Below are 14733 nucleotides of genomic sequence, written 5' to 3' on the forward strand. Positions count from 1 at the left end.
CAATGAGTGGGTGGACTTGAAGAGTATCCAATGGCCAGGATTGAATACCAGGTAGCATAGATCCCCTATCAGCTTGATTGCCAGCTGCACACTGCCACTGTGGGAAGGCCGTGTAGGAGAAACAGTCAGCCAGTATAAACAGGTTTCCCACGAGAGATATACTTGGTCATAGTTCAGATATTTAGGCCGCAGGCTGTCCACGAAAATAAAGAAGTATCCCATGAAAGGCAAGCTGTAAACATCCATGACCAAGTTCCTGGAGCCTTATCAAGGCAGGGCTAGAATTTACAGCCACCCTCAGGAGGGAGACCTCAAGATCAAATTAGAAAAAAAAAGTACAATGTTCATACTATTTCCATTGTTTGAAATGACAATATTAATATGTACTAAATTCTCATGTACATTTGGATCTGTTTCTGTGATTTTTTGAAACAAGCACCAAACTTTAAAAAAAAAAGTTCCTGGCTATTTTCCAAAGTTATTTCCCAAAGAAGGTGAAAATTATTTTGTCAAGTAAAACAAAAAAACCTCTACATCAGAAATTTTTATTGAGGTCTTGATTAAAATTGCATTAAATTTTATAGTGTTTTCTGTAAGAGTAAATATAAAAAATTGAATTTTCCCTCTTGCAAAAAAGAAAAAAAGGTCTTTTCTCCTCTTTTCTTAGAACTTGTCTTTGAGAAAACTTGCAATTATAAATCCTTTCTCCATCCCTCTAAGATTTAGTAAATCTTTCTAAAAAGTAAGTAAACCTCTTTCTACTTTTACAATCCAGGAAGATCTTTCCTAATGACCTTGAGCTATATCTTTGAAGGGTAAACATCAAGGAAGATTATACCACATTCTGCCTTTGTGGTAAACTTCTGGGTTTCCGGCTACAGTGTAATTATCTGCTTATCGTAGAGATATAAGAGACTTTACTTTTCATTTGGATAAAGGAAATTAGCTAACACAGATGTTTATCCCAACTACCAGGTGAATTTAGGATGAATTATGTGTAGCAAATCCTGTTATCCAGTCCTCTCACTTGAGGACAAGTTATCTTTCATCTTGAGAAAAATGTAATCAGTTGTACCTGCCTGGCTACATAAAAAATGTGATATTTCTTTCTGTCTTCACAGTCTCATTAGTAGATTGGCTGTGATGCTCCTGGCGGTCTGGTTTGATGTTTCTTCAATAATAAAACTGTTGGCAGTGCCTGTGGCTTAGTGGATAGGGCACCGGCCCCATATACTGAGGGTGGCAGGTTCGAACCCAGCCCTGGCCAGCTAAAACAGCAATGACAACTGCAACAGAAGAGAGCCGGGTGTTGTGGCAGGTGCCTGTGTTCCCAGCTACTCAGGAGGCTGAGGCAAGAGAATCGCTTAAGTCCAAGAGTTGGAGGTTGTTTTGAGCTGTGACACCACGGTACTCCACCAAGGGTGACAGAGTGAGACTTTGTCTCAAAAAAGATAAATAAATAAAAATTAATTAATTAATTAATTAAAAAATTAAAAAGCGGGCAGAGGGAGGGTGATTGGTGGGATTACACCTGCGGTGCATCTTACAAGGGTATATGTGAAACTTAGTAAATGTAGAATGTAAATGTCTTGACACAATAACTAAGAAGATGCCAGGAAGGCTATGTTAACCAGTGTGATGAAAATGTGTCAAACGGTCTATAAAACCAGTGTATGGTGCCCCATGATCGCATTAATGTACACAGCTATGATTTAATAAAAAATAAATAAATAAATAAATAAAAAAGTAAAACTGTCTTATTCTTTTCTCCACCTGTGGAAAGAATTTTATAGCGTGGCAAAGGACTTTATTTTTGATTATTTCCCCAACATCCCATCCAGAAAAGTGTATATATATACACATACATATATATCTTCTCTCTCAGTGTGTATATATATATATACACACATATATATCTTCTCTCTCTGTGTGTATATACATATTTTCTCTATATGAATTCTATTAATATGTATTTTAAATTCAATTTTATTTGGAAAATGTAATACTTTTCAAACTATTTTGAATGGAAATTCATTTCTATTGTTGGCACAGAGTAAATTGATGTTACAAAGTCATTGGACCAAGAAATATGTAATTTATTTTACATATTCAGTAAGTCATCTCTAGGTATCTGTAGAGTATTAATTGATTCTGAGACCTCCCTCATATCAAAATCTGAAGATGCTCAAGTTCCTAATATAAAAAGGCTTTGTATTTGTATATCTTCCTGTACACTTTAAATCATCTCTAGATTATTTATAAGCTTTGTATTCAATGTAAATGCTCTGCAAATAGTTGTTACACTATACTGTTTATGGAATTATGAGAAGGGGAAAAGTAGTACATGTTCAGTTCAGATGCAATTTTCCCCCCAAATATTTTCCAATCGACCCCACAGATAAGGAGGGTCGATGGTATATATTTCTTAGAGAAGTGATAGCCATGATATTCAATACCATTAGGATAAAATTTGTGTAAAAATCTCAGAAGAATGTATACCTAACATTAAGGGTTTTTTTTTCTTTTGGGAAGTGGCATGTGTGGCACTCGTCTTCTGTCTTAGTTTACACAAGTTTTCTAGTTTATTGCATGTTTCACGTACCAGTTGCGCAATTTTGAAAGCTAGCAGTCCTAAGATACAGTCAGCTTTTATGGGGTATTATTCTTTGAATGCACTACAGTATTGTACCTACTTGGTTTCAAGTACTTTAGTTACCCATCGGTATTCCTCGCGCCTGGTCACAACAGCTTTCCGTCAAGACCGGGTTGTTGTCACCAGTTCTACCGCCAGGGGGAGCCGCCAGGGGGAGCCCAACCTCAGGTGTCAACAGAGGCAGTGTTGGCGCCGAGGCTTCTGGGAAGCGTAGTTCGGTAGTAGGGCCGAGGTGCGCTCTGCGCATGGGCAGTGCCGGCTCCTTTCAGGCGTCACCGTTTTGTCTCTCAGCCCAGGGGGTAGAGGACTCCTGAGCCTTCAGGTCTCAGCGGTCTGGCAGAAGGCGGGGCCTGGACTCCTAGCAGGCTAGGAGCAGAGGCTGAGGCCGTCAGGTGTGTTTGAAGGCTTTTGCGGCCCGGCGGGTGGCGGGGAAGAGGGTCTCAGCTTGGCGCCGAGTCGAAAACAGGGGTGACCCGGCCGGGGGGCAGCCCTGGTGGGGAAGCCGGCCGTAGGCACTGGCGTCCCTCTTGATAACTGTGTTTCTATGGCTCAGCTGGGGGGCAGCCCTAGGAGGCCGAGGCGACAGGAAAGCGGGGCTCCGGGAGGGAGCGGTCCCGGTGACGTGAGCCCGGCCTGCCGCGTTAGGCGCCCTTTGCCGCTCCGGCCACTGGTGACGTGGGCTCTAGAGCTGCAGGGCCTGGGCTTGGGCCCAGAGTCTACAGACATCTCAGTGCATCTCAGATGCTCATCTGTCAGAGAGCAGGGTTAGTAACCTTTGGGGTCGTTTGCCAAATTGAATAGGTTAGTAGAAGTAAAGTATGGTAAAGGACTCGATAAAGGTGAGCTTTTTGTTATCACAAGGCATGCTGTGTTCATTATTGGCTCATTGAATCATCATAACCATCCTTTCCTTTTAACCATCTCCATTTTAATAATAAATAAGAATACTGAAGCTTCAGAGAGACTGGTTTACCCAGTATTAGCAAGTGAGACTTAAATTCTCACGTGTTTTGCTCTATCCCAATCTAGGATTCGTTTATGCTCTTCCCTACCCTAAAATCCATGATTTGGGCTTGTATTTGGTATGGCAGTTGTTCCTGAGAATCACCACAACATAGTTTTGGAGTGTACTGAACCTAATCTTTCCATGTAGTGTTCTATTTATGAAAATGCTTAGGGAGTCCTCAGAACTCTTGGGCAAAACTCTTGGGTTATTTAAGGCCCTTCCTGCGTCTTCTGGGTTATCTTCTCAGAGAACTGTTAAATATGTAAATTTGAGCCTTCTATTATAAATTTTACTGGAGAAGCTGAGAATCCTTTCTAGGCCCCAGGCTGGTTGCTGGAGAGTGAAATGGGACAGATTTTTCTTTTTTAAAGATGCAACCTGCAAGTCTTCTATGCTCCATGTTATGTTGGTGATATAATGTCTCAGACTGGCTGGTGATATCTGAGTTTATTAATTAGGCATTTTATAAACTCCAAGCTGGCAGTAAGTGCTTACTGCTGTTTTTTCTTTGTTGTTTTTGTTTTTTAGTTTTTTTCTAATCTTTCTTTATAGATACATCATAATTGTGCATATTTATGGGGTACATGTGATATTTTGATATGTGCATACAATATGTAGTGATCAAATCAAAGTAACTAGCACATTCATCACCTTAAACTTTCATCGTTGCTTCATATTAGAAACATCTCCACTCTTCTCGCTATTTGAAATACACAATAAATTATTGTTAACTGTTGTCTCAGTATTGTGCTATACAACACCAGAACTTATTCCTTCTTAGCTAACCCTCTTTTTGTAACCAGTGAACAACCCCTCTTAATTGCCCCCTTCCTCCCTACCCTTCCCAGTCTCTGGTAACCATCATTCTACTCTTTACATTCATGAGATCAACTTTTTTTTTAGTTTCCACACATGAGTATGAACATGTGAAATTTGTCTTTCTGTGCCTGGCTTATTTTCACTTAACTTAATGCCCTCCAATTCCTTTCCTGTTGCTATAAATGACAAGATTTCTTTCTTTTTATGACAATAATATTCTATTGTTTTATATATATGGGTGTATATGTACTGCTTTTTTTATATACTGATCTGTTGAGAGACACTTAGGTTGCTTCCATTTCTTGGCTATTGTGAATAGTGTTGCAATAAACATGGGTGTGCAGTTATTTCTTGAGTGTACTGATTTCCTTTCTTTTGAATATGTACCCAGCAATAGGATTGCTGGTGTTGGGTATGGGATAGAAATGGGGTGGTAGTTGGCAGAAAGGAGAGGAGTCCAACCCAGAGACAAAAGAGAATTTATTAAGAGAAAGAACAGAAGTGGGATCTGAACCAGAGTCAGCCCAGCCTCCTTCTGGTTTCAGGCATCTTTATCTGGCTTATCAGTATAGAAAGAATCTGGGTGAAGGGTAGTTATGGGAGGGACTACCTCCTGCAGAGGGGCAGTTCAGCCAGGGTGGAAAGTCCACACTCTGCAACATTCCAGGAGTAACTGCCCTGCAATATTCCAGAGATGTGGGGCTTTACCCATTGTCCTGTAGCTGATCTTTGGTTCAATTCATTTGACTTCTTGGCCCAGTATCTCTAAATGGCAACCTCACTAAAATGGCCATGCTTATGCTAAGGGCGTATCTAAGATGTGATGATCCCTTTACCACAGTGAGGTCATGTGGTAGATCTATTTGTCTTTTTTTGAGAAACCTCCATACTGTTTTCCACAGTGGCTGTATTAATTTATATTCTCTTCAACAGTATTTGAATGTTCCTATTTCTCAGCATTTTCTCCAACATTTGTTACTTTTTGTCTTTTTTTTTTTTTTTTTTATTGTTGGAGATTCATTGAGGGTACAATAAGCCAGTTACTTTTTGTCTTTTTGATAATAGCCATTTTTTTTTTTTTTTGTAGAGACAGAGTCTCACTTTTATGGCCCTCGGTAGAGTGCCATGGCATCACACAGCTCACAGCAACCTCCAACTCCTGGGCTTAAGCGATTCTCTTGCCTCAGCCTCCCAAGTAGCTGGGACTACAGGCGCCCGCCACAACGCCCAGCTATTTTTTGGTTGCAGTTCAGCCGGGGCCGGGTTTGAACCCGCCACCCTCGGTATATGGGGCTGGTGCCTTACTGACTGAGCCACAGGTGCCACCCGATAATAGCCATTTTAACTGGGGTGAGATGATACCTCATTCTGGATTGATTTGATTTGCATTTCCTTGATAATGCATGATTTTGAGCATTTTTTTATATACTTGTTGGTCATTTGTATTATTTTTTTGCCATTGAGTTGTCTGAGTTTCTTATATGTATATTCTGGTTATCAGATGGGTAGCTTGCAAATATTCTTTATGTTACCTTTTCACTGTTGATCTTTTTTTTTTTTTTTTTTTGCTATGCAGAAGCTTTTTAAACTTAATGTAATCCCTTTTGTCTGTTTGCTTTTGTTGCCTATGCTTTTGAGCTCTTACCCAAAAAATTTTTGCCTTGAAGTATTTCTCTAATCTTTTCTTCTAGTAGTTTCATAGTTACAGGCCTTCAATTTAAGTTCCTAATCCATTTCAAAGTAATTTTTGCACATGGTAAGAAATAGAGTCTAATCCACAGAGAACTCAAACATATAAGCGAGAAAAGAACAAGTGATCCCATTTCAGGGTGGGCAAAGGACTTGACGAGAAATTTCTCTAAAGAAGACAGACACACGATCTACGAATACATGAAAAAAAGCTCATCATCCTTAATCATCAGAGAAATGCAAATCAAAACTACTTTGAGATATCACCTAACCCCAGTAAGAGTAGCCCACATAACAAAATCCCAAAACCAGAGATGTTGGCGTGGATGTGGAGAAAAGGGCACACTTCTGCACTGCTGGTGGGAATGCACACTAATACGTTCCTCTGGAAGGATGTTTGGAGAATACTTAGAGATCTAAAAATAGACCTGCCATTCAATCCTATGATTCCTTTACTAGATATATACCCAGAAGACCAAAAATCACAACATAACAAAGACATCTGTACCAGAATGTTTATTGTAGCCCAATTCATAATTGCTAAGTCATGGAAGAAGCCCAAGTGCCCATCGACCCGTGAATGGACTAGCAAATCGTGGTGCATGTATACCATGGAATATTATACAGCCTTAAAGAAAGATGGAGACTTTACCTCTTTCATGTTTACATGGATGGCGTGGGAACATATTCTTCTTAGCAAAGTATCTCAAGAATGGAAGAAAAAGTATCCAGTGTACTCAGCCCTACTATGAAGCTAATTTATAGCTTTCACATGAAGGCTGTAACCAAACTATAGCACAAGAATATGGGGAAAGGGCAAAGGGAGGGGAAAGGAGGGGGGAGGTGATGGTGGAGGGAGGATAATGGGTGGGTCACACCTACAGTGCATCTTAGAATGGGTACAGGCGAAACCTACTAAATGCAGACTACAAATGTCTACGTACAGGACGGCGCCTGTGCCTCAGTGAGTAGGGCACCGGCCCCATATGCCGAGGGTGGCGGGTTCAAACCCAGCCTCGCCCAAACTGCAACAAAAAAAATAGCCGGCCCTTGTGGCGGGCGCCTGTAGTCCCAGCTGCTTGGGAGGCTGAGGCAAGGGAATCGCTAAGCGCAAGAGTTAGAGGTTGCTGTGAGCCGTGTGACGTCATGGCACTCTACCCGAGGGCGGGACAGTGAAACTGTCTCTACAAAAAAAAAAAAAAAAAACAAACAAAAAACTACATACAATAACTAAAAAAATGCCATGAAGGCTACCTTGAACAGTTTGATGAGAATATTTCAGATTGTATATGAAACCAGCACATTGTACCCCTTGATTGCACTAATGTGCACAGCTATTATCTAACAATAAAAAAAAAGAGTCCATTTTCATTCTCCTGCATATGGATATTCTGTTTTCCCAGTACCATTTATTGAAAAGATTGTTTTTTTCCCAATGCATGTTCTTTGGGAGTCCCTTTGTTGAAAATGAGTGGGTTGTAAATGCATGGATTTATTTCTGGGTTCTCTATTCTATTCCATTAGTCTATGTATCTGTTTCTGTACTAGTATCATGCTGTCTTGACTATAGCTTTATTTTATATTTTGAAGTCTGGGAGTGTGATGCCTCCAGCTTTGTTCTTTGTGCTCAAGATTAGTTTTGCTGTTTAGGGTCCTTTCTGGTTCCATATGAGTTTTAGGATTTTTTTTCTATCTTTGTGAAGAATATAATTGGTATTCTGATGATAATTGCAATGACAATTGTTTTAGGTAGTATCACTTATTTTGTTAAATTTTTTCCTAGGTATTATTTTTTGTAACTATTATAAATATGATCACTGTGTTTATTTCCTTTTTCAGATTGTTTACTGTTGTGTAGAAATGCTACTGATTTTTTTATGTTGATTTTGTATCCTGCAACTTTACTGAGTTCTTTTATCAATCTAGCAATGTTTTGGCAGAGTCTACAGGTTTTTCTAAATATAGGATTATGTTGTCTGTGAACAAGTATAATTTGACTTCTTCCATTCCAATTTGGTTGCTCTCTATAGTTTCTTTTGCTTATGAAAAGGACCTCAGAATTATGGTAGCTAGTTGTCTTTTGCTGTGTGTACATACATAAAGTGCCTGTTCGTGAATTATGGTGCCAAACTATTATTTTAGAAGCTATATTTGTGTCATGTCAGAAGATTAGATGGCCCTGTCAGAGTTCATCAAGATATAACTAAATTTTACCCTACCTCCTGCCCAAGTTTTGAGGGTACAGTGAATTCTAGGTCTCCATCTGGATTTGTGTTTTGTTTGTTTGTTTGTTTGTTTTATTGCAGTTTTGGCTGGGGCCGGGTTTGAACCCGCCACCTCCGGCATATGGGGCCGGTGCCCTACTCCTTTGAGCCACAGGCACCGTCCCTGGATTTGTGTCCTATGTGAAGACTTCTAGAATCATAATGGTACATGAAGAGTTGTTCAAGATTATCTAACCTAATTCCTCCTCATTAAAAAAATGAATCATTGAAACTAAGACACTCACTAGGTTTGTTAATAGTAGAGCCTAGGGTAGAACAGAAGTCTCAAGGTTCACTATATCACATTTGAGTCAGAGCACAGTTATTGAAGAAGTGATTTTTGAGTAACTGCAATTTAGGGAGAAGAAACAGCTTATTTTTGAGAACTTTGAAAAGACTTTAAAACCATGTGGGATTTATAATATTCGTAGGAAAATTGTTATGACATCACTTAAACACCTTTTATGTATTCAACAAATATGTATTTTCAACATAATTTCTAATGTCAGCCTAAGGTTCCATACTTTGGATATGTTAACACTGGCTTCTTAATAACCTGCTATTATTGGACATTTGTTTTCATTTCTTTTATGTTATTCAGTGAACAGACACATAATTTTCAAAACAGCCAATAGAAAATAAATTTTTAGATTTCCTCAGAAATGTCCCAGGTTAGTCACAATTTATATCAGAGTCACCATAGACAGGTGGGCACTACTTTATCATGTTCCTTCCTAATCCTTGTGATGGGTCATGGGGACACTTTCCCAGAGGTATATACCTTACTAAAATGTTATATGGAAATTTCTCATAGGTGATTCCTGGAGCTTCAAGATAAGGTCTCTTATGACTTCTGTCTATCAACTGTCTCTGCTCTGGCTTCATAGTTTCTGCCCTTTGCCAAGAACAACAGAAAATGAACAAGTTCAAGGTGGGTTATTTATTTAGCTCTTACTTTGTTTTGCTCTGTGTGTGTGTGTTTAATGAATTTTATGAAAGAAAGTCCACGGAACTAGAAAAGAGGAAATGGTTCAAAATCACCTTCAGGGAAAATATTGTTTGAATAAAACAGCAGTTCTCTAAGTGTGGTCACCCGATCCCTGGGAGCCCCAAGACCCTCTCAAGGGGTCTATGGTGTCCAAACTCATAGTATTAGCAGAATTGATGGTATGAAATCAATGATAAATAGATTGCTGCCTGTTTAGCATGAATTAAGACAATCACACTAATATTTACACATTTGATTTTTAAAGTATATTTCACAATAAAATGCGTCAACATTTTATGCGTCTGATGTATGTACCCAGAGACAAACTCGGGCAATTTTTGAGGACAGAGTGATATAGATAAGAAAGAAACAGGTCATAGGTTAATTAGGAAATGACACTCCAAAAGGTAATACTTGAGGAAAGTCCTGAATTAAGGAGGGAGCCCAATAAAAATCTAGGGGAAAAACATTCTAGGTAGAAGGAACAGCAAATACAAACACTCTGAAGCATATTCTAGGAATAGTATTGAGAACATTGAAGCTAGGGAGAAGTGACATAGGGAAAAAATTGGTAAGAAGTAGGTTCAAAGAGGTAGAAGAAGCTAGAACATGTAGGGTCTTGTAGACTGTAGAAAACTTTAATTAATTGATTGATTAATTTTTTTTTTTTTGAGATAGAGTCTCATCACTCTGTTGTCCTGGATAGAGTGCCATGGTGTCATAGCTCACAGCAACCTCAGACTCTTAGGCTCAAGCAATTCTCTTGCCTCAGTCTCCTGAGTAGCTGGGACTACAGGCGCCTGCCACAACACCTGGCTATTTTTAGAGGCGGGGTCTTGCTCTTGGTTAGGCTGGTCTCAAACCTGTGAGCTCAAACAATCCACCTGCCTCAGCCTCCCAGAGTGCTAGGATTATAGTCATGAGCCTTTTGTATTAACCTGGATAGAGTTGGAGAACATTCTCTTTAGTAAAGTATCACAAGAATGGAAAAGCAAGTATCCAGTGTATTCAATACTAATATGAAGCCAGTAATTGAACTAATTTATGTCCACACAAGAGAAAAACTCAATTCAAGTTGTGGGGAGGGAGGAAAGAAGAGGAGGAGGGAGGTGTGCTCTCACATAATAGGCACAATGTAAAGTTATATGGCACACCTCGTGGGTGAGGGGCGCAGCTACAATAGGGACCTTACCTTAACAAATGCAAACATTGTAACCTAATCATTTGTACCCTCATATTAATCTGAAATTAAAGAAAATAGAAAGGGAAAAAAGAAAAAAATATACTTATTCGTAAACAATGTAATAAACTTTCAGTAGTAGTATCCTATTTACAGCCTTCTTACTTTTTAGGGTCGTTGTCTTATATCTCATTTATCATATATTTTAACCCCAAATACTTATTAATTTTGCTTTAAATAGTTACTAATATTTTTTAAAAATTATATGTGTATGTAAATAAAATATGCACACATATGTGTCCTTTGGATGTTCTTTATTCCTTCCTACGGGTCCAGGATTCTCTTGCATATTTTTTTCATTAGCCTAAACAAGTTATTTTTATCATTTCATGGATTCGGTACCAATAGTGACAAATTCACTTGGTTATAATTTCTGAAAATGTCTTTATTTCAGCTTGATTTTTTCATTTTGAGATAGGGTCTTGTTCTGTTGCCAGAGCACAAGTGGAGTGGCACCATTGTAGTCATTATAGTTCACTGCAACCTCCAACTCCTGGGCTCAAGCAGACCTCCTCCTGCCTCAGTCTCCCAAGTAGCTGGGACTAGACTACAGGCGTGATGCCTGGCTAAATTTTTGTAGAGACAGGGTCTTGCCATATTGTCCAGGCTGGTCTCTTAACTCCTTGCCTGAAGTCATCTCCCCACCTCAGCCTCCCAAAGTGCTAGAATTATAGGTGTGAACCACTATACATACCCCATTTTAACAGTTTTCAAAGTTTTCAGTTCAGTGGCATTAAGTACAGTCATATTGTTATACAACTATCATCATTATCCATCTGTAGTGCTTTTTTCATTTTGCAAAACTGACACTACATACCCATTAAACAACTCCCTATACTCTCTTCCACCAGCCTCTGGCAACTACTACACTATTTTTTTTGTCTCTATGAATTTGATTATTCTGGGTACCTTGTGTAAGTGGAATCATACAGTATTTGTCCTTCTGTGACTAAATTATTTCATTTAGCATAACGACTTCAAGGTTCATCCATGTCATATAGCAGGTGTCAAATTTCCTTGTCTTTAAGGCTGAATAATACAGGTTGTTCAAACTTTGTGGACACACTGTATTACCTTCTTTGTATACACGGGTTACTTTTCACCTTTTATCCATTGTGAATAATGTTGCTATGAATGAACATGGGTACAAATATTTGTTCAAGTCCTTGCTTTCAGTTCTTTTGCAACTGAAAGCTGCAAAAACTGGTTCTTTTGCAACCCAGAAGTGGAATACTGGATCATATGGTAATTTTACGTTTTTGTTTTTTTTTTTTAAAGAATTGCCATACTGTTCTTCTTAGTGGCTGTACCATTTTACATTCTATAAATAATACACAAGAGTTTCAGTTTTTCCCCTGCCTCACCAATACTTGTTAATTTCTGGTTTTTGTTTTTGTTTTTGTTTTTTTTTTGGATGATAGCTATCCTAATGAATGTAAAATGATTTTGTTTCATGTTGTGTTTTTATTTTTAATTATTCTTTTAGGGTATATATTTCATTGAGTTTTTGGCACATGCCCAAAAACATGTTATCACCACCACAGTCAAGCTACAGAATAGTTCCAACACTTCCCTCTTTGTAGCCTTCCTACCACTAATTCCTGCCAATCATCAATCTATTCTTCATCCATATAATTTTGCCTTCTCCTGAATAGTATATAAATTGAATTATATAGTATGTAATTTTTTTTTTTTGTTTTTTTGCAGTTTTTGGCTGGGGCTGGGTTTGAACCTGCCACCTCCAGCATATGGGGCCGGTGCCCTACTCCACAGGTGCCACCCTGAATTATATAGTATGTAATTCTGAGACTGCCTTCTCTTCTTTTAGCATAATGCATTTGAGATTTGATTATGTTGTTACATATGTCAGTATATTATTTTTTATTGCTAAATAGTGTTCACTTGTATGAAATAAATAAGAAATGGGATAAATAAATTTATTTAACCATTCACTGGTTGAAAGAACATTGAAAACTAGTTGTTTTCTAGTTTTTTGGCAATGATAAGCAGAATTTTTACAAATATTTGTGTACTGATTTTTATGTGAACATAGATTTCATTTCTAGCAATATAGTTGCTGAGTTATATGTAATATGGTAAGTATTATGTTTAACTTTATAAGAAACTGCCAAACTGTTTTCCAGAATAGGTGCACTGTTTCACATTCCTAGTACAATGTATTAGAATTCCATTTGCTTCATGTTACTTGTCAGCATTAAATATTCTCAAGTTTTTGTTTTTAAAGTCATGCTGATAGGCTCAGCGCCTAGCACAATGGTTATGGCACCAGCCACATGCACCGAGGCTGGAGGATTCGAGCCCAGCTCCGGCCAGCTAAACATCAATGACCACTACAAGAAAATAGCCGGGCATTGTGGGGGGCACCGGTAGCCCCAGCTACTTGAGATGCTGAGGCAAGAGAATTGTTTAAGCCCAAGAGTTTGAGGTTGCTGTGAGCTACAACACCATTGCACTCTACTGAGGGTGATATACTCAAAAAAAAAAAAAAAAAAAAGTCGTACTGATAGATATGTAGTAATATCTCATGGTTTTAATTTGCCTTTCCATAATGACTCATGATATCAAACATCTTTAGGTGTCCTTATTTGCTGTCCATCTCTCATTTGTGAAGTATCTGTTCATATCTTTTGTCCATTTTTAAGTTGGGTTGTTTACTTACTGTTGAATTTTGAGAGTTCTTTCCATGTTCTGGATATAAGTACTATTAGAGTGAGAAATCGTTAAGATCTCATGTTGTAAGTGGAGAAAGAATTTGCATACAAAGATTAGCATAGAAAGAAGTAAAAAGATCAGAGAAGGGAAAAAAGACACAGCATAAGAAAGAAGAAGAAAGTATTCTCCCAGAAGCCAAGCCAACTTCAGGCCTTTTATGGGGAGTTGTAAAGTAAAGAAAAATTTATTGCTGTAGGATGGTTAGCAGAAGACAGCGTGAAACTGCTGTGTTTGCTTTTTCTGTTTTTCTTCTTGGCTACAGACTGATAATAGGAGGTGGGTGGTGACTGCTTCTCATGTTTTTTTTCTTCTCTTGGAGAATTCCTTATCAACTTCTCTGGATTGTAGTTTTGTTGGACTGGTCTGGCACTTTCCCTTTTTTGCATCACTCCAGTATTTGTTGTTTTGGGACTTTTTGATAAAAGTCATTCTCATATTTTGGGGGTGGAACACAAATATAAGAGGGTCCTTATCTAACAAAAGCAATCAGTGTAACCTGGTTCTGGGTATACTCAATGAATCCCCAATAATAATGATAATAATAATAATAATAAAAAAGGTGAAAAAAAAGTCATTCTCACTGGAGTTGAGTGATATCTCATTGTGATTTTGATTTGTATTTCTCTGATAATTAGACATGTTGAGAATTTTTTCTTAATTTTTGGCCATTAGTCTACATTCCTTTGAAAAGTTTCTGTTCATGTCTTTTGCTCACTTTTTAATGGAGTTGTGTTGTTGTTGTTGTTGTTGTTGTTAGAGACAGAGTCTGACTCTGTTACCCCGGATAGAGTAGTGTCATAGCTCACAGTAACTTCAAACTCCTGGGCTCAAGTAATCCTCTTGGTTCAGCCTCTTGAGTAGCTGGGACTACAGGCACCTGCCACAATGCCCAGCTATTTTTAGAGACTGGATCTCACTCTTGCTCAGACTGGTCTCAAACTCCTGAGCTCAAGCAATATCCCCACCTTGGCCTCCCAGAGTGCTATGATTACAGGCACGAATTACCTCACCCAGCCTTTTTGTTCCTTTCTTGCTGAATTGCTGGAATTCTTTGTAGTTTCTGGTTATCAGGCCTTTATTAGATATAGAGCATGCAAATATTTTTTTCCCATTCTGTAGGTTGTCTCTTTGCTCTAATCATTGTTTCCTTGGCTATGAAGAAGCTTTCTAATTTGATCAATTCCCGTTTATTTATTTTTGTTGTTGCTATGATTGCTTTGGGGTCTTCAGAAATTATATGCCTTAGGCCAACGTCTATAAGAGTTTTTTCAATCTTTTCTTCTAGAATTCTTATAGTTTCACATCTTAGGGTTAGGTCTGTTATCTATTGTGAGTTAATTT

The 14733-nt window shown here is 38.3% G+C and overlaps 1 protein-coding gene across 1 annotated transcript in view; it reads left to right on the plus strand.

Moving 5' to 3' along the window:
- The first annotated feature begins 2909 nt into the window (after positions 1 to 2909).
- Positions 2910 to 14733, plus strand: part of ZNF25 (zinc finger protein 25) — a 33337-nt gene continuing 21513 nt past the window's right edge. Inside the window, exons 1-2 of the mRNA XM_053586353.1 lie at positions 2910 to 3045; positions 9246 to 9362. Coding sequence (XP_053442328.1) covers positions 9348 to 9362 — 15 coding nt within the window. The 5' untranslated portion in view covers positions 2910 to 3045; positions 9246 to 9347. The remainder of the gene's footprint in view (positions 3046 to 9245; positions 9363 to 14733) is intronic.

This window comes from Nycticebus coucang, chromosome 3 (genome assembly GCF_027406575.1).
Source record: "Nycticebus coucang isolate mNycCou1 chromosome 3, mNycCou1.pri, whole genome shotgun sequence".
NCBI classification, from domain to species: domain Eukaryota; kingdom Metazoa; phylum Chordata; class Mammalia; order Primates; family Lorisidae; genus Nycticebus; species Nycticebus coucang.